The sequence below is a fragment of the Engystomops pustulosus genome, chromosome 3 (genome assembly GCF_040894005.1).
Source record: "Engystomops pustulosus chromosome 3, aEngPut4.maternal, whole genome shotgun sequence".
Classification (NCBI taxonomy): Eukaryota; Metazoa; Chordata; class Amphibia; order Anura; family Leptodactylidae; genus Engystomops; species Engystomops pustulosus.
Genome location: NC_092413.1, coordinates 40,296,394 through 40,315,427, shown reverse-complemented (window position 1 = coordinate 40,315,427; position 19,034 = coordinate 40,296,394). Strand labels below are relative to the sequence as shown.

At 45.3% G+C, this 19,034-nt stretch overlaps 1 protein-coding gene across 3 annotated transcripts in view; it reads right to left on the bottom strand.

Moving 5' to 3' along the window:
- Positions 1 to 17,095, bottom strand: part of USP34 (ubiquitin specific peptidase 34) — a 96,584-nt gene extending 79,489 nt beyond the window's left edge. For 2 of the 3 annotated variants that reach the window (XM_072140565.1, XM_072140567.1), the window contains exons 1-2: positions 16,657 to 17,095; positions 4 to 91 (exon numbers count right to left, since the gene is read on the bottom strand). In XM_072140565.1, coding sequence (XP_071996666.1) covers positions 4 to 91; positions 16,657 to 16,699 — 131 coding nt within the window. In that variant the 5' untranslated portion in view covers positions 16,700 to 17,095. The remainder of the gene's footprint in view (positions 1 to 3; positions 92 to 16,656) is intronic. The other variant, XM_072140566.1, reaches the window with a different exon arrangement.
- Positions 17,096 to 19,034: the final 1,939 nt, after the last annotated feature.

Genomic DNA, 19,034 nt, shown 5'->3' with positions numbered 1-19,034 from the left:
TACCTTTGTGTCCAGGAATTAATATAAGCAAATATCTTGAGAGCATGTTCTTTTCTGAGGTGTAACTCGTCGCTGCCATCAGAGTCGGATACTGAAATGAACAAATAATAAAGAATTAGTACATAGACCATGACAAGGCGAATCAGTGAGCAATGTACACATACACATGTCTTATTCCCTGCTGTATTGTATATTGTACAAAGAAAAAAAAATTGCTAAGTTAGCAAATTAGTAAATTCCTGGACCTGAAGGAAAGGTCAGAACCAGAGGTCGCACTTTTTCAGAAAAGTAATAATACTCCTATTAAAATTTTTGAGGAGTATTTTTAGCAGAGGAGGAGCATGAAATTTTCAGTAATACATATAAATAACAACTAGCCATATAAATTACCAATAGACAAATATTTATGCAAGAAAATCATTACAGCCAGTGTGTTCTCAACCCCAGACCCCCACCCGGTGCAGACTATGGGCGACACATGGCTGGTGATGCCGGATACTAAATACAAGGGCCGCCAGTTTGCCGGATTGGCTGTTCGGCAGCCAATCTGGCATTCTGTCCGGGTCGGAAGGCCAAACGCAGTAGATTTACATATTTTTGGAAATCAGGGGAAAAGGGGGAGTTACTGTTTTTTAATAGATGTGATCTGTATATACAGAGAGGGTGCACATAGAATCTCCGCTGCAAGTCTATTTACCCCTCTTCTCCCAAAAACTTGCTGAAGTCATAGAATCCCCCAGCAGACTCAGCCCTCCGTATGGGCGCTATATTTAGGGGACTGGTAATATCGTTCAACGGTCACAGAACAGGATCTGTCTATCACACTAATTCTGCAGGAGCGCACACGGCCATAACCGCCATGTCAGGAGGTCATGTGACCCGAGATATGTCACATGACCTTCTTTCGGCCCACAAGCTGATGTAGTGAATAGACTGCAACTAGCAGCCGGTCAGAGGGAGAAGGGAAAAGCATCAGACTATCTTTGAAGAGTAAATCTGCCTGTACAAGTGTAATAGACCCTTGTACAGGCGTTATCGTGATCGTGATCTCTGGTCAGAACTTACTAATTTTGCTCTGGGATGATAAGGTACTTAGGGCAGACAACGTCATCTGCTGAACAACTATTTAAACAGAAATGCACATTTTTGACAAATGAATGAAATTGGCACACCCCAACAAATATGTGCCAGCTTCCATTAGTAGTTAGAGGTTGTCCGAGATCAGGGTTTATTATATATACATCCCAGTGGGGATAAAAATAACATGTAAACAGAAGGCTGTGACGTAGCATTGAGAGACATGCACCTGCTACAGCAGGAGTTGTAGGTTGTAGCAAGTATGTGGCTGTCAATATGTAGCCATAGCTAAGCTCTAGTATACAGAGGCCGAGAGTGGCAGCAGAGAGGCGCAAGTTTAACCTGTTTATTTTGATCAACCCCCGCCCCTCCCGGGATCCTGGACAGCTTCTTTAAAGCACAAGTAGTAAAAAATTGTGTCCCTACACACTACTATCCTCCTACCAGCCCATTGGTCAGAGCAGTCCAACATTATTTGTGATAATAATTTTCTAAAATGAACAAAAAGCCTACACAAAACCAACCAATAGGGCCCCCTATTTCCTTTGTGGCCCTTTTACAAAATAAAAATCAGGAGGTGAAAGGCACAAACCACCAGTGTAAGAAGGATTTACTCAGGAATCTTAATAGAGACAGATGTCAAAACAACATTCTGCAGACCCGACTAATAGCACTGGAGGTTTAGACTTCTACTTACCAACTAACCCAAATAATATTCAATGAACAAATGTCGAAACACATCTGTGATCGAGTGCAGCCCCTCCTGCAGACTTTGAGTTGAGGCATAAAATGCAATCCAAAGGAGAACCAGTACAAGCTAATGTTGCAGTGGTACCATACACCCTCCTTGCTACATAGATTGTTCCCGGACACACCTGACATTTGCTGGCGTTGTGGCCTCGCTGGCGGGACCCTTCAGCACATTTTCTGGAGCTGCCCATTCATTCAGCCCTTTTGGCAAGAGGTGAAGACCCTTATTCAAGCGGTTACAGCGGTAGACGCCCCACTTTCCCCTCTATTCTACCTATTGAATGTTGCTCCCTGGCCAAGATAACCACTAAGATGTGCCTACACATACTCACTTAGCTTTTGATAAGGTATGGGTCCAGTGGGACCGCTTTTGGGCAGAGGAGTTGGGACGTGAGGAAGAGTGAGGCGGACACCCAATTGTTCGGGGGGGGGGGGGGGGTTCTGTTTATATGTTGTTTGTCGTTATTATGAGTATGAATGGTACCCTTGTGTCTCTACTACTGGTCGTTTTTCTTTAGTGTTTATTAGGATCTTTGCTAGGAAGGTGTTAACACCGAAATGGGTGTGCCTGATTGCAGGCTTTGGCAGCGAGACCAACAACTTCAAAAGCCCTGTGCAGTACATGACTGCTTATATATATACAGTACTCTCCAGATTTTATATAGGATGGTCACACACCTGAGAATCACTGTATAATTATTGTGCTTGATAAATGGATAGTCCCTAGCCAAAGCAACAGAATGATGTTAATTCTTGCCTTCAGATCCGACAAGTCCTGTTTTGTATACGTTTATATTGGAAAATTTTATTGCATGTTTATAAGCTGACATTTGTTATCACACTGTTTGTGAAACTTTCAATAAAAATACAATTACCGTATATATAAAAAAAAAAAAAAAAATGCAATCCAAACACCACATGCAAATGCGGCCGCAGGCTGCGTCTCTTCAGCTTATATGTGACCCAGATGCTGGCAGAATATAAGGACTCCTCTGGCTGGACTCCTCATGACGTTTACATTGCATTTTGAAACGCAATACAACAGCTGAGGAGAGAAGATTTGCCCAATAACATTGCTCATTTGCATCTTTACATCTAGTTGACACTTAGCATTTTGGATATTGTGCGTTTGCATAGAAATGCAATGTGATCGGCTGCGGCACAGCCCATGCGCTTTGTATCCGTTTCTAAACAGAGTCAAAGCGGCAACATGTGACTGCACCCTAAGGGCCGGCGGCACACGTGGCATTTTTAACCCGTTTTTAAGCAGTCCTTAAAAAATGCATGCGTTTTTGACTGGTTTTACCAATTATCTTAATTAAAACGAGTCAAAAACGGATGCGGTTTCAAGAAACGGTTCAAAATGCCACGTGTGCCGCCAGCCTAATGGATGTGATTTATGTAGCAGCTCGACTGTAAATATGGCTGGAAAAAGCAACCAGGTACGGCCTCCTTTGCGCACACGTGTGCAGCAGCTGGAGAGGAAATAGCGCTCCCGGGCCATACATACGGGGAAATATACAGCATGATACACTTTTCCCCATGTGTGGCACCATACCGCCGCCGGGTCACCATAGCCGTTTATGGGGATGTTTATTTGGCCGCAAACTTGCGACCGGATATACGCCCCCACAACAGTTATATGAATGCAGCCCAATTCTCAATGCATTTTTTATTTTTGGAGGCCGCATTCACACCTTCCGATTACAAACACAATCCAAGCAGAATGGGGAGCAGCACGGCACAGTCTCATGTGCGTTTCCACTTTTTATAAATCAAATACGTTCCAGTGAAAACACAATCGTATCACTCTGGTTGGATTGCGTTTCAAATTAAATACTACCCGTAAAGTGTAAGTGCAGGAGGAGGGTTTTTATTTTATCGCAACCTTATTATTATTATTAACCCCAGACTAATCCTCTCGGAAACGAAAAAAATTGAGTTTTACCGTATTTAAACATTAACTTTTGAAGTGTCAGCCGGGCTCCATTATCACTAGTGCTGACTGTACGTTCTCTCTGGCCTGTCCCAAGGTTAACCTTGATCACCAAGTTTTAGTGTGGCCTTCAGGAGTAAACATTTACCCGGAGTGCCCACTCACGTGCCAGATAAGGATCCTTTCATTAATACTTACAGCTCATCATTCATGCTGACATCCAGCTAATACACAGCACACGTCTATGTCTTGTGATACAACAAACCCCAGCAACACCATCACTGCTCTTCATGGCCCGACACTGAAACATTCATTTCTTGGCTGATCGTGTTTTTTGTGGTAGCCAAAAAAAATCAATTATGTCGAGAGAAAGACTATCGATGTAATGAGAGGATGTACTTGCGACAAGTGGGGTGACTGTCTGGAGATGAGGGATGGTGTTACCATGTGCAAAGTCCATTTAAACAAGCGCCGAGCAACTTTGTCCCTGTGATAGGATCCCAAGGCTTTGTTCACTGGATGGAACGTGAAGAAAACGGCTCCATGCTTTGTGTAACGGCCAGACTGCTCATTACACTCAGATCAATGGAGACTAAACTGCAATTACCTGCAATCGGTAACCTGCAATCGGTAACCACCACCCAATGTCTTCCACTTAAAAAATATGGGTGGTGGTTACCAATCACATGCATTTCACCTGAAACACAGCACTAGCGCCATGTGTAAGCCTCAATCTAATATTGAGGACGCATGAAGAGTTAATCAGGATTAGGCCGGCGGCACAAGTGGCGTTTTGAACCCGTTTTTGAGCCGTTTTTAAGCAGTCCGTTAAAAAATTAATGAGTTTTTGACCGGTTTTAACAATTATCTTAATTAAAACGGGTGAAAAACGCATGCGGTTTTTAACAGACTGCTTTAAAAAGGCCCAAAGCCGAGTTCAAAACGCCACGTGTGCCACCGTCCTAATGGTCATCCATGGCAGAGTCTTCTTTGTTTACATGGTTCCAATCAAAACACACACAGTGCCCGTTACCGATCTATATACTTTTCACTGGAAACGCAGAGGTGACCAGGCCGATTCCCGCCTCTAGGCATTTGCACCACGTGTGAACGCAGCCTATCAAATAAACAAAGCTGAGATATCCAGCATAGCCGCCATGCTGTGTGCAGGTATATGGAGCCATGGAAACAATGACGACACGGCCATGACTGACCAAGCATCGCAGCCCCCATCATGGAATATAGCGGATCCCTCCAACATCTGAAGCCTATGGCCGGCGCCACACGAAACGCCTGCGATCGGGAACGGGCGTTAAATTAACGCAAAACACCGGCGGCTCGTTCCCTATCGCTGGCGTTTCCATAGAAACGCCGATGCGATCGGGCCGAGGCCCGCCCCGGTGGGCGCGACTTTGTCTGCGTTTGCAAGCACAGACAAAAGTGCCACGTGTGGCGCCGGCCTATGGCCTGTTTATGTGAGGGTACAGTCACACGTTGCAGGTAAAACTGCATCGCAATCAGCTTTGGGGCGGTTTTAGGTGCAGTTTTGTAAATTTAACAGGTGAAAGACAGGAACTGAACGAGTAAGGGTGCGGTTGTAAACGCAAGTGTTAACAGCTGTTTAATTAGGCAAATATCCCTTCAGTTGTAGCAATGCGTTTTTAACCCCTTAAGGACGGAGGGTTTTCCGGCTCATTTCTCGCTCTCCAACTTCAAAAATCCATAACTTTTTCATTTTTCCGTGTACAGACCTATGTGAGGGCTTATTTTGTGCGTAACAAATTTTACTTTCCCGTAATGTTATTTATTTTAACATGCCGTGTACTGCGAAGCTGAAAAAAAATTCCAAATGTGGAAAAATTTAAAAAAAACCGCACGTGCGTCACGTTCTTGTGGGCTCAGTTTTTACGACTTTCACTCTTCGCTCCAAATAATACGCCTACTTTATTCTTTGGTTCGGTGCGATCGCGGTGATACCAAATTTATATAGGTTTTATTGTGTTTTAATACATTTTCAAAAATTAAACGAATGTGTACAAAAAAGAAAAAAATTTTTTTGCCATCTTCTGACGCTAATAACTTTTTCATACTTTGGCGCACGGAGATGTGTGAGGGGTCATTTTTTGCGAAATGAGGCGACGTTTTCATTGCTACCATTTTGAGGTCTGTGCGACATTTTGATCATTTTTTATTTCATTTTTTATGTTATGTAAAAAGGTGTAAAAGTCGCATTTCGGACATTTGGGCGCCATTTCCCGCCTCGGAGGTCACCGCCGCCTGTAACGGTTTTTATATTTTGATAGATCGGGCATTTTGGGACGCGGTGATACCTAATATGTCTGTGATTTTTACTGTTTGTTATGTTTTATATCCGTTCTAGGGAAAGGGGGGTGATTTGAACTTTTAATATTTTATTAATTTTTTTTATTTTTTAAACTTTTTTTTTTATTTTTTTTTTCACTATCTTTTAGACCATCTAGGGTACATTAACCCTAGATAGTCAGATCGCTCCTACCATATACTGCAATACTTCTGTATTGCAATATATGGCATTTTTGCAGCACATTCATTACAATGAGCCACTGGCTCATTGTAACGAATCTGCAGCTGCCAGATAGCCTCGTGTCAAAAGAAGACACGAGGCTACCATGGCAACCGATCGCCGCCCCCCGATGACGTTCGGGGGCGTGGCGATCGGAAAAAAGATGGCGGCGCCCGCGCGCCGCCGTCTTTTAAACGCCGCCGGCGACTTTGCCGGCGGCGTTGAAGGGGTTAATAGCCGCGATCGGTGCAAGCACCGACCGCGGTTATTAGCAGTGGGGGTTTTGTGCAATATGCAAAAACCCCCACCTCTGTATGAAGAGGACTCAGCCCGTGAGCCCTCTTCATACAGCCCTTATACCTCTGCGCCGTAGAGCTACGGCGCAGAGCGTTAAGGGGTTAAACGCATGCAGTAAACGCGACGTGTGACCGCACCCCGAATGACAGGTTTCCCCTTCAAAATCCAATTCACTCGTTCAGCTCATGTCTTTCACCTGTTCAACTGACAAAACTGCACCTAAAACCACCTCAAAGCTGATGGCGATGCAGTTTTAACTGCGACATGTGACTGCACCCTGAGGGCGCGTTCACACGTTGCGTTTTGGTCGCGTTTTCATTAAGTTTGAAACACATATACAACAGCTGATGAGGTGATTTGCCTAATTACATTACCGTTTACGTTTGTTAACGTAATGTTAACATATGCGTTGACAAAACAGATGTGTTAACATCGCATTCACAATGCGTTTTGTAAACAGAAATGTTAACAGTGATGTAATTAGGCAAATCACCTCTCCTCAGCTGTTGTATATGCATTTCAAACGCAATGAAAACGCAGGTCAAAACCCAACGTGTGAACGGGCCCTGAGGGTACGGTCACACGTCGCGTTTAACGCATGCGTTTAAAAACGCATTGCAATAGATGGAGAGTGATTTGCCTAATTAAACAGCTGCTAACACCTGTGTTTACAAAACGCAACCGTTAACGCATTGTTAACACATGCGTTAACATCGCGGTTAACACATGCGTTTTGTAAACACAAGTGTTAAGAGCTGTTTAATTAGGCAAATCACTCTTCAGCTATTCCAATGCGTTTTTTAAACGCATGCGTTAAACGCGACGTGTGACCGCACCCTGAAAGATGGGCCATCAATATTGTAACGATTGAAAATTACTTGTAATGACATCTGCAGCCGGAATAGCAGTCTATATCACTTGTACGTGTCCCATTAGCTGTTTATATGACAATACCCATCTGCAGAACATTCCTGGTTCTCATGGAACCACCAGCTGCTTGGCCCATCCAAGGGACTTTCCCGGCTTCACACGTTAGGGTGAAGACACACATGGCGTTTCGTTAAAAAACGCATGCGTTTTTGTCTGTTTTTCAGTGCGCAATTTCGGAAAACGGACAAAAACGCATGCGTTTTCAAAAAACGGACGCGTTTTTAAAAAACGGACGCGTTTTTTAACGATCTGAAAACGCACTTAGTAAAAACGGCCCAAAAACGCCATGTGTGTCTTCACCCTTACACACTAAGGGTGAAGACACACATGGCGTTTTTAGGCCGTTTTTAGTTAGTGCGTTTTCAGATCGTTAAAAAACGCATGCGTTTTTGAAAACCGCATGCGTTTTTTGAAAACGCATACGTTTTTTGAAAACGCATACGTTTTTTGACAGGTTTGAGCAATTATCTTAATTCAAACTGGTCAAAAACGCATGCGATTTCAAAAACCGCATGCGTTTTTTAACGATCTAAAAACGCACTAACTAAAAACAGCCCAAAAACGGCCTAAAACCGCCATGTGTGTCTTCACCCATAGGGGGAGATTTATCAGGGCTTCTACACAAGTTTTCTATTGTAGAAGCACCGCAGTAATCACAATGGGGCTTATTTACCAAGGGTCCCGCGGCCGTATTTCCGTCGGGTTTTCCACTGCTTTCAGGGATCGCGCCGCTGGGACAGGCATTTAAAAGGGGATTGTGTCGCACGCGATCGGATTTTGGCGCATCAGTGGCGGCTTTCATGCCACAGAAATCGGGTGGCGGGCTGTCGGACGATCAGACTGATGCGGACTGAGCGCTGGATTTAACATTTAAATTGCGTCGTAAGTTCAACCACTTACATGCACCGGGAAAAAGAAGAAGGGTGATGCCACACATGTCATTTTGAACCCGTTTTTGGTCCGTTTATAAGCAGTCCGTCCAAAAATGCTTGCGTTTCTTAACGAACTGCCTAAAAACGGACCAAAAACGGGTTCAAAAAGCCTTGTGTGGCATCACGAGAAGGTGAATTCCGTCAGACGTGAGCGGGGAAGCGGCACAGGCAGGATATCGGGTGCACCATCTAAGTTAATCTCCGCTCAGTGCATTATCGTCGTACAACGCACAGCGGGGATCGCACCAGGACCGGATAAGTAAATGTGCCCCATTGTCTTGCTCAGTGCAAGAAACTGTGAATATTCTTGCGACTACACCACCACACTGTGGGAGCATGAACGGGGGCACAGCCGCATAAGTAGTGGGTTGCAGCGTGCCAGCGCACTTCTAAAAACCTGCAAAGATTCACCACTGAATGTTTGAAGGTTTTTACGCAAAACTACGTCAGGCTGTGATGACAGTAACATCAATAGATCTAAGCCTCTCAATGTATCTGGCATCATAGCACCAGCATGTGATAAATTCCCCCTATAATGCCTGTATATACAGGAGGTAAAGTATATGAGACGGAAGCAGTGACAGGTCGCTACTGAATAGGATATAATGCAGCTTTCAAACTTTTGGAAAACTGGTCTTCGGCTGCGTTCAAAACCCATGCCTTTCCGATACGTCGATAACAAATAACGCAAAGTGTGAACACAGCCTGAGGCTGCAACCAATCGGCAATGAACACCTATCGATTTTCATGTAAACAATGCAACACACCGGTTGCTCGCTACTGATCGCTTGCATATTAACGGAAACACATACACCGTTGGGCCGAGTCCCACCCACGTACACTTGTATTGGGCCTATTGCCCTCGATTGAGCTTGAAGCATGCAACTTGCATTGTGCTGAAATGTCCGGGTCGAACGCTGAACGGAGCATTCGGGCTGCACGTTACAGCAAGCACACAATGCAGGTTGCAGGAATCAAGCTTGTTCGTGGCAATAAACCTTAGAAACGCAACATATGAATGTGGCCTAACTATATGGCAGAGCATAGACTAGTTCACATGCCCTGGATCTAGCTGTTCGCTTAGAGACACAAGGCTGTGTTCACACACTGCACACGAAACACAGCGGGGAGGAGCAGCTTCCAATCACAGATGGGTGTACAATAAAAAGCTGGAGATTGGGAATGAGTACCACGTGTTATGCGTCTAGGTTTAAAATCCCCCCACTGTGTTTGAATTGTAAATAACCAGGAAGAGTCACCCTGATCCGTCACCCGCAGCCTCCTCCCAACACGTCACTTATTACAGGTGAGGATCAGTACGAGCCCCATCCATCACCAATCACCTAGAGGAAAGCTGCTCCATTATTATATTATAAGCATCAGGACGTAACATTTCCAGAATTTCCTGCTATATCTCTATTCACAGTAAAGGCTATAATACGCTACAATACAACCTGCATCAGGAGGAAGTCATCATTCCCAGGGATCTTGTCTTCAATGCAAACAGTAAAGTAACCCTAAGGGTGAAGACACACATGGCGTTTTTGGGCCGTTTTTACTAAGTGCGCTTTCAGATCGTTAAAAACGCATGCGTTAAAAAACGCATCCGTTTTTTAAAAACGCATGCGTTTTTTGAAAACGTGTGCGTTTTTGTCCGTTTTTCATTGCGCAATTTCGGAAAAACGGACAAAAACGCACGCGTTTTTAAAAAACGGATGCGTTTTTTAACGCATGCGTTTTTAACGATCTGAAAACGCACTTAGTAAAAACGGCCCAAAAACGCCATGTGTGTCTTCACCCTAAGGGCACATTCACATGGCCATCTGCAGGGACGTACATGCGGCCGCATGTACGTCCCCATAGACGGCAATAGCGGCGCGGCGCAGATACGGTGCCACACGTGTGGCACCGATCCGGGCCGCACACCGCAAAAAGATAGAGCATGCTCTATCTTTCGGCGTGTGTGCGGCAGTGCGTGGCTATTCTCTATGGAGGGAGGAGGGGCCACCTCCTCCTCCTCTCCAGCACACGGCGGCCATACCGCTGTGTGAATGTACCCTAAGAGTCAATTCACAGGTGGCAGATTTGTTCCAGAGGTTTCTGTGACCATCACGTTCCAAAGCTTTGTATCTTTTCTGTGTGTCCAACCAAACCTGGTTTTGATTCACAATAACTGATGCAAATGCTTAACGGAGATGTGAACTCAAGATGTGATCACAGGTGGAGTTAGCGTTTCGTTTACACTGCTTCCGCCCCGCATGTGCTTTTCCAGTGATACGCATGCAATCGGTAACCAGAACCCAGTAATTTGTATTGTATATGTAAAACACCGGATGCTGGTTACCAAGCGCATGCTCTAACTGGAAATGCATATGCGATCGGGCCGCGGCATGCCCACGGAGATAGCGTTGCATTTAGAGATGCGTGACTGCACCCTGAGGGTAGTGGCACACATGGAGTTTTGAACCCCTTTTAAGTCCATATTTAGGCATGAGTTTTCAGTCCGTTAAAAAACACATGCATTTTTTTAAAAAAGCATGCGTTTTTGTCCGTTTTTCATTAAGATAATAAATTTTCTAAAAAAACAAATGCGTTTCCAAAAAACACATGCGCAAGCGTTGCGTTATGAACGCAACACTAGCGAAACGTGTGACCGCGCCCTAAGATTTCAACGACTCATGTGGTGACCGAATTATGTTTAGAAATTCTATCAAAAGGGCTTGGGCGGATCAGATATGAGTTCCCACCCGTTTGCACAGTACACATGCAAAACCTGCGGCGCTAGTTATGAACTTTGCGTTTCCTGTAGAAAATTCTGCTGAAGAACTGATTTTGGGACCTGGACCCCCACCCTGAACTTGTTGTGGGACAACTGCCCCTAGATGTTCAGAAAAGTTGTGCTCATACGAATTTGAGAAGTATTTATTTTACACTCCATGACAGTATTTCCCCTGGCACCAGATGCTTGGAAATCAAACTGCAAGTCTGGATGCTATGTAGGTATTTCCAATAACATGACATCAGACTTCATATGACCATATCTCAGAAAGGCCTCTAGGGCAGAGGTGGCAAACCTATTGCACAGTGCCAGGGGTGGTACTCAGAGCCCTCTCTGTGGGCACCCAGGCCGTCAACACCAAGTTTGTCAGACATGTTGAGCCGTGAGTAGCCCAGGATGTGCTGTGTTCAGCGACATTTTAAAGCAAAACTTTTTGGGACTCCAAGAGGAGCATAGAGGTGTGAACAGGGCTGGATTATCACTGAAGCTCCTGCCCTCCATGTTTCCTGTTCAAGGAGACCCTGCAGGGAAGCTACAATGATGAGCTCAATTTTCCGTCCTTCTTGGTGTCCTCAAGACGCCGATACTATTGAAAGCCGTGGAAGGGCAAGGCGAAATAAGTTGCTGTGTTGGCACTTTGCAATATATCAGTGGGGTTTTTTATGGCTGTAGTTTGGGCACTCAGCCTCGAAAATGTTGACCACCATTGCCCTAAGGGAAAAACGCAGTCTATTATATACCGACAAACTAAAGATGTAGAACATACAAAGCCAGACACAGGTTCCCATTGAAAACAGAGCTACAAACCATATTGTACAAAATAATGTACAGCGAGACAGTATGAAGCAAATTCACTACCAAAAGTAAACGGGAGCTACAGTACAGTAACACAACCACAATAACTGGGTGACAACCTCTGATACACTGATAGGCCAATATAATAGGGACACAACTGATGCTTGTTTAATCTAAGAGGTAAGACAATGTACTTAGAAGGGTTGGACCAAGATGGGTTGTCCCCACTTATTCACAGGATGGGCAACAACAACCAGATTGCCCGCTGACTCTCCAGATCAGGGGTGTCCGACGACTTTCGAGAAAAGGGTCCTGTTATCTAAGAGCACCAAGTTGAGCTGAGTCTATGCTCACATGGTATTAATTGGATGCCTGTTTGACCTACAGCTTCCCACAATAAGGGAGAAGAGGACCCAGTTCTTGTGCTCCATTATTAGTATTATAAGCATCAGGACGTAACATTTCCAGAATTCTATATCTCTATTTGCAGTAAAGGCTATAATACGCTACAATACAACCTGCATCAGGAGGAAGTCATCGTTCCCAGGGATCTTAACCCTAAGAGTCAATTCACAGGTGGCAGATTTGTTCCCGAGGTTTCTGTGACCATCACGTTCATGTGAATGGGGCTTGAAAAAATCCTTTGGTGCTAAAACAATATTCACAAGTACAGAAGAGAGAATGATGACCATTACACCATTGGGCAGCGGTCACACGGCCCGCTAGCGAGGCGTTTCCAGTGAAACGCACATGCGATGAGGCAGAGCTCTATGCGCTAGTTTTGCATCAGGAAGCGCAATGCTAGCGGAACATGTGACCCCCAGCCTCAGAGGTCATCAGTAGGAGAAAAGATCTTATCTCCCCATAAATAAATGGACGGGGCTTGGGAAATACAGCATGATGTTTGCTGCAGACGTTTTCATACATGTGGATGGGAATGTATTTCTACAAGCCCTGCCACCCCTTCTTACTCATAGAGTGTAAGCTCTTGTGAGCGGGGCCTTCATTCCATGTTATGTCTCCGGAACGTTGGTGTACGTACCCCATGACCTTTACAGCTCTGCTGAATACAAATAAATAAAACAATAATGAAACGGAGTCTTCAACGGTTCCGACCAAACCAACAAACGTATACAGGGGTTGTAGCAGCACTACCAGATAAAATATCCTTTTACTTCACCAGGCAACGTTTCACCTTCTCATCGAATATTGATAAGGGCTTCATTGAGGAAGAGAAATGTTACCTGTATTTGGACACCACAGACGCTTAGCTTCCCATGCCGGTGGTACACAATCGTGGTCGGTCTGTGAAAAACGGACATGTTGGGTGGATTCCACGGACCAGCAACAGTGCGGGGGACGAGCCATGCAAGTTTGATTAAAGTGGGGACCCTATGGGGGGACATGTATCACTCCTATTGCTTCCTTTGTCTTTTTTTGTGCGACTTTCGGCAGCTTGCAGAATCAAGAAGCGTACCAAAGTTAGCTGCCTCCAGGGTGTAATGCAGGGCGCCACATTTATATCTTTGTAGCCCAGATGTTTAACTTTTATAAGTTTTGGGCTTGTCCCATTCTTGCACCTAATAAGTCGCAAAATAGAGCATGCTAGACCTAGACTTACTTTTGGTAATGAGACACAATAGAAAAGTATGGTATAGAGTCCGGCTCACCTGACTGTGGTTAGTTCATGTATTATTTTTTTTTACTTTTGGGAACTACTTTTTGGGACTTAAAGGACACCTGTCATCAGGTCTCTGCCACTAGTCCTGTCACCTCTACCTGTTGGAGCAGCTCACAAAAATCCCATCCCAGCCTTTATCTAGTTATTTCATACATTATTCATTGTAAAATCATCTATTCTTTATCATGTAAATGAGGCTGGTCACATGGTCAGAGGCAGTGATGTCACCCCTGTCCCCCCTCCCCTCTCCTCCCCCTGCTCATGTCTGTGTGTAATGTATAGTAAAGCATTGCTAGTGTGTGTGCTGCATCTGCTGACATGCTGCATCCTCCTAATATACAGGCGAGAGACACAGACATCAGCTACACATGAATCTGACATGTTCTGCTGTAACATGGCTGCCTGGAGCTGTTGTATCTCTCCTATACACACACACATGCACACACAGGCTGCAGGGGGCGTGGCCACCAGCACCAGGAAGCACATCATTATACAGCCTCACATCATTATACAGGCTGCCAGTCATGCACTGGGGGTGTGGCTGTGCCTCCCACTCATGAATAGAGTGGACAGCTTGAATATGCTAATGCTTCATTGGACATTTCACAGGTCATTTGCATACAGCTTTAGGACCTCATTGCTTAGGTTTACAGGCATGTAGAGGGACAATGAAGGGATAGAGGCGATGCTCTCTAATGGCAGTTTATGAAAATATATTTAGTTTAGGGGGGTTATTTTGCATGACGGGTTCTCTTTAAGTCCTAAGTCTCAAAAGTGAGACTAAACGGGCAACTCATCACATGTATCACAAAGGGGAAAACAGATACACTGCAATGATTAAGTAGGCAAACTTCAGGAAACTTGAAAAAGTGGCAGCCAAAAACCTATGATACATGTGCCCATGGTGACCAATCAGAGCTCAGCTTTCATTTTTCCACTATGCAGGCAGCAAGACTCCAATCCCCAGTTCTCCGTGATATTAGGAATCCCCATGGCACTACCGTCCTGCATGGAGACGTGGTGAGGCGGTGACTACTAGCGTCATAGATGAGTATAGATCATTGTGATACTGTAAGTCCAGGACATAAAAACAGCAAACGGATCGGATTTCTGGGACCAAACCCAGCTGTGCGCCAGGGCCGAGGAGAGGCGACACACGGGGCAGATCTAGCAGCTGCCTCTTCTCAGGGTGACTGGGGACCCCACAGCAGCACAACACTGCCCTAGTACATCATCACAATAACTACAAGTGATAGTGCAGCTCAGATCTGAGAGTACTACCAGCTACTGTACGACAAAGTATGGGGACAAAACTCTCCTCCACAATGAGGGCCCACAACATCCATATTCATTTTAACCCTTCATCTCTACAAACAAGTTAGATTTTATGTGATTCGGTATAACGTGTCATTTAGATCTCTGGTCATTCTTGGCTAAGGAGTCCAGTGGGCGGTCTCCCTTCATACAGAGAATGATGCCAATGACCAAGTAGGAGAGGCCACTAGACTCCCAGAAAACTGATATCTACATCAATAAATAACAAGATTTACTAACTTTCCCAACATAGCTAGAAATCTGCTCAGTTCACCCTGCTCTATAACATGCACCCTACACACATGACACCAAATAGAATATCCTCAGTGCCTTTTCTGTCACAATATGCTGCATGCAAAGACATTATAGTAAATCGGTTCAGCTCCTCCTGCTTTACAACATGCTGACTGCAAATAGGACACTGCATAGTATCAGCTCCGTTCCTCCTGCTCTATAACACATTGCCTGTGGATAGGACACTATGCACAATCTACTCAGCTCATCCTGTTCTATAAAATGCTGCCTGCAGCTAGGACACTGTGTACAATCTGCTCCTCCTGCTCTACAACATGCTGCCTGCAGCTAAGACACTGTGTACATTATTCTGAGCTCCTCCTGCTCTATAACATGCTGCCTGCACAAAGGACACTATGTATGTTATTCTGGGCTCCTCCTGCTCTATAACATGCTGCCTGCAGATAGGACACTTCATTATTCTGGGCTCCTCCTGCTCTATAACATGCTGCCTGCACAAAGGACACTATGTATGTTATTCTGGGCTCCTCCTGCTCTATAACATGCTGCCTGCAGATAGGACACTACATTATTCTGGGCTCCTCCTGCTCTATAACATGCTGCCTGCAGATAGGACACTACGTTATTCTGGGCACCTCCTGCTCTATAACATGCTGCCTGCAGATAGGACACTACATTATTCTGGGCTCCTCCTGCTCTATAACATGCTGCCTGCAGATAGGACACAACGTTATTCTGGGCACCTCCTGCTCTATAACATGCTGCCTGCAGATAGGACACTACATTATTCCGGGCACCTCCTGCTCTATAACATGCTGCCTGCAGATAGGACACTACATTATTCCGGGCACCTCCTGCTCTATAACATTCTGCCTTCAGATAGGACACTACATTATTCTGGGCTCCTCCTGCTCTATAACATGCTACCTGCAGATAGGACACTACATTATTCTGGGCTCCTCCTGCTCTATAACATGCTGCCTGCAGATAGGACACTACATTATTCTGGGCTCCTCCTGCTCTATAACATTCTGCCTTCAGATAGGACACTACATTATTCTGGGCTCCTCCTGCTCTATAACATGCTGCCTTCAGATAGGACACTACATTATTCTGGGCTCCTCCTGCTCTATAACATGCTACCTGCAGGCCACTGTACAATGTGACCATTCCCCGGTACAGGGATGTCTCGGCCCCCCTCCTGTGAGTCTCCTCCATAGACATCCATGTTCCCGTGTACCGGATCACTATGACACTGACAGCCCGAGGCCCGCGGCTAGTAGGCCCAGGGTGACATGAGATGACGGCTGCCGGCCATGACGAGCACAGGCCTGGGCTGCAGCCCCGTCCTCCCCCGGAGTCACTTACTCTCATTCAACACCTCCACCAGGTCTGCGCAGATCTCACACATCGTTCATGAAGGAGCCGCGTCCCGAGCATGGATGTCGTGCCGCCCGCGGCCCCGTCAGCCGGTGTATGCGGCGCCGCTGGTGACTGCAAGGCCCGGGGACGAGCAGGAGAGAGGACCGCGCTGGGACTGGATGCCGCCTACAACGAAGATGCGGGGAGAGGGGGCGTAATGACACGGCGAACAACGAGTTAATTTTCCCCAATTGTGACCGAGGCGGCGACAAGCGGAGTCACTCACTGCCTCACGGAACCATCATCACCACAGCCGCCGCCATTTTGGTTGGGGATGCTCAGCTCGGCTCGGCTGTTTCCGGAAGTGATTCGGCGCTTCGGTTTCGTGATCCCTCCCAGTAGCCGAGCTGTCAGGTCACATGACCGCGCTGACAGTGGGGCGGGGCTAAGCGGCGGCTCGAGGCCGGAGCTGGCGGCTGTGACTGTGCAGCTCTGAGGAGTGACAGGTGGCGGGCAATGCATGCTGGGAGCTGCTCTCTCCCGCTCCACATACAGAATGAATGGCCTCCAGCTCAGCAACCACTGGAGGGCACAGCCAGGGGAGAACTCATACCCAGTGATGTCACAGTACAGAAATTATACACAGTACAAGGATAATGATGTCACAGTACAGAGATAATGCATACAGTGATGTCACAGTACAGGGATAATACACACAGTGATATCACAGTACAGGGATAACATACACAGCAATATCATAGTACAGAGATAATGCATACAGTGATGTCATAGTATAAGGATAATACACACAGTGATGTCATAGTATAAGGATAATACACACAGTGATGTCATAGCACAAGGGTAATACACATAGTGATGCCACAGTACAGGGATAATACACAGAGTGATGTCACCTTACAGGGATAATACACACAGTGATGTCATAGTACAAGGGTAATACACACAGTGATGTCATAGTATAGGGAGAATACACACAGTGATGTCATAGTATAAGGATAATACACACAGTGATGTCATAGTACAAGGGTAATACACAGTGATTTCACAGTACAGGGATAATGCACACAGTGATGTCATAGTACAAGTGTAATAAACACAGTGATGTCATAGTATAGGGAGAATACACACAGTGATGTCATAGTATAAGGATAATACACACAGTGATGTCATAGTACAAGGGTAATACACAGTGATTTCACAGTACAGGGATAATGCACACAGTGATGTCATAGTACAAGGGTAATAAACACAGTGATGTCATAGTATAGGGAGAATACACACAGTGATGCCACAGTACAGGGATAATTAACACAGTGATGTCATAGTATAGGGAGAATACACACAGTGATGTCACAGTACAGGGATAATATACACAGTGATTTCACAGTACAGGGATAATACACAGTGATGTCACAGTACAGGGATAATACACACAGTGATGTCACAGTACAGGGATAATACACACAGTGATGTCATAGTATAGGGATAATACACACAGTGATGTCATAGTATAGGGATAGCATACACAGAAATATCATAGTACAGAGATAATACACAAAATTCGGAGAGGGGGTTTGGCCAAAACGCATATGTGTTTCCCCTCCCACTTACGTTTTGGATGCTCTTAAAGACACAACCAAAATGGCACGTGGGAAACTGCCTGAAAAGACGTCGCAATTTTTGCTTTGGGAATGGGTTAAGGGAAAAAGCGCCAAACTGGTTGATTCACCACTGAGCAGCCAATCAAGCAGCCTGCATCCCATTAGCAGCCGCAGGCATATCCTCTGTGGGCAAGGCCAGGTGGGACATGTGACTTTGCAGTACAAGCGCAGGGTCACATGTCCAGACGCAATTATATGAGACAGGGCTAGGAAGACTTTGCTGCGGTTCATAGGGTCAGTCAGATAGGCAACGGCTTCTCAAATACCAATAATTGCTACAGCACCTTACAGATTTTGATGCAGCTACAAATTATAATGCTGTATAAAAACGAAAAAGGGCTGTGGGGTTAAGGGGTTAACTGGAATAAGGGTGTCTGCTTGTCCCATTGCTTCTTTAACCCTCTTTGTAAATAATTAGATCTGAACACCAGAGCGCACTTTGTTTTTAATTCATTTTTCCATAAATGTTCTCTTTTTTTATTTGTTTTATATTATGTTAAGTACTTAAGTACTACTTACTAGCCCCATTTTACAGCCACTTATGAGTGTTAAAATTTGGGTCCCCATTGACTTCAATAGGGGTCCTTGTTCAGGTCAAATTAAGGGCCAAAGCCCGGGTCCCGAACCCAATTTTTTTTTCGGCATTTGAATAAACCTGTTGCATCTGAATTTGCACAACCCGATTATTATTGACAGTGATGT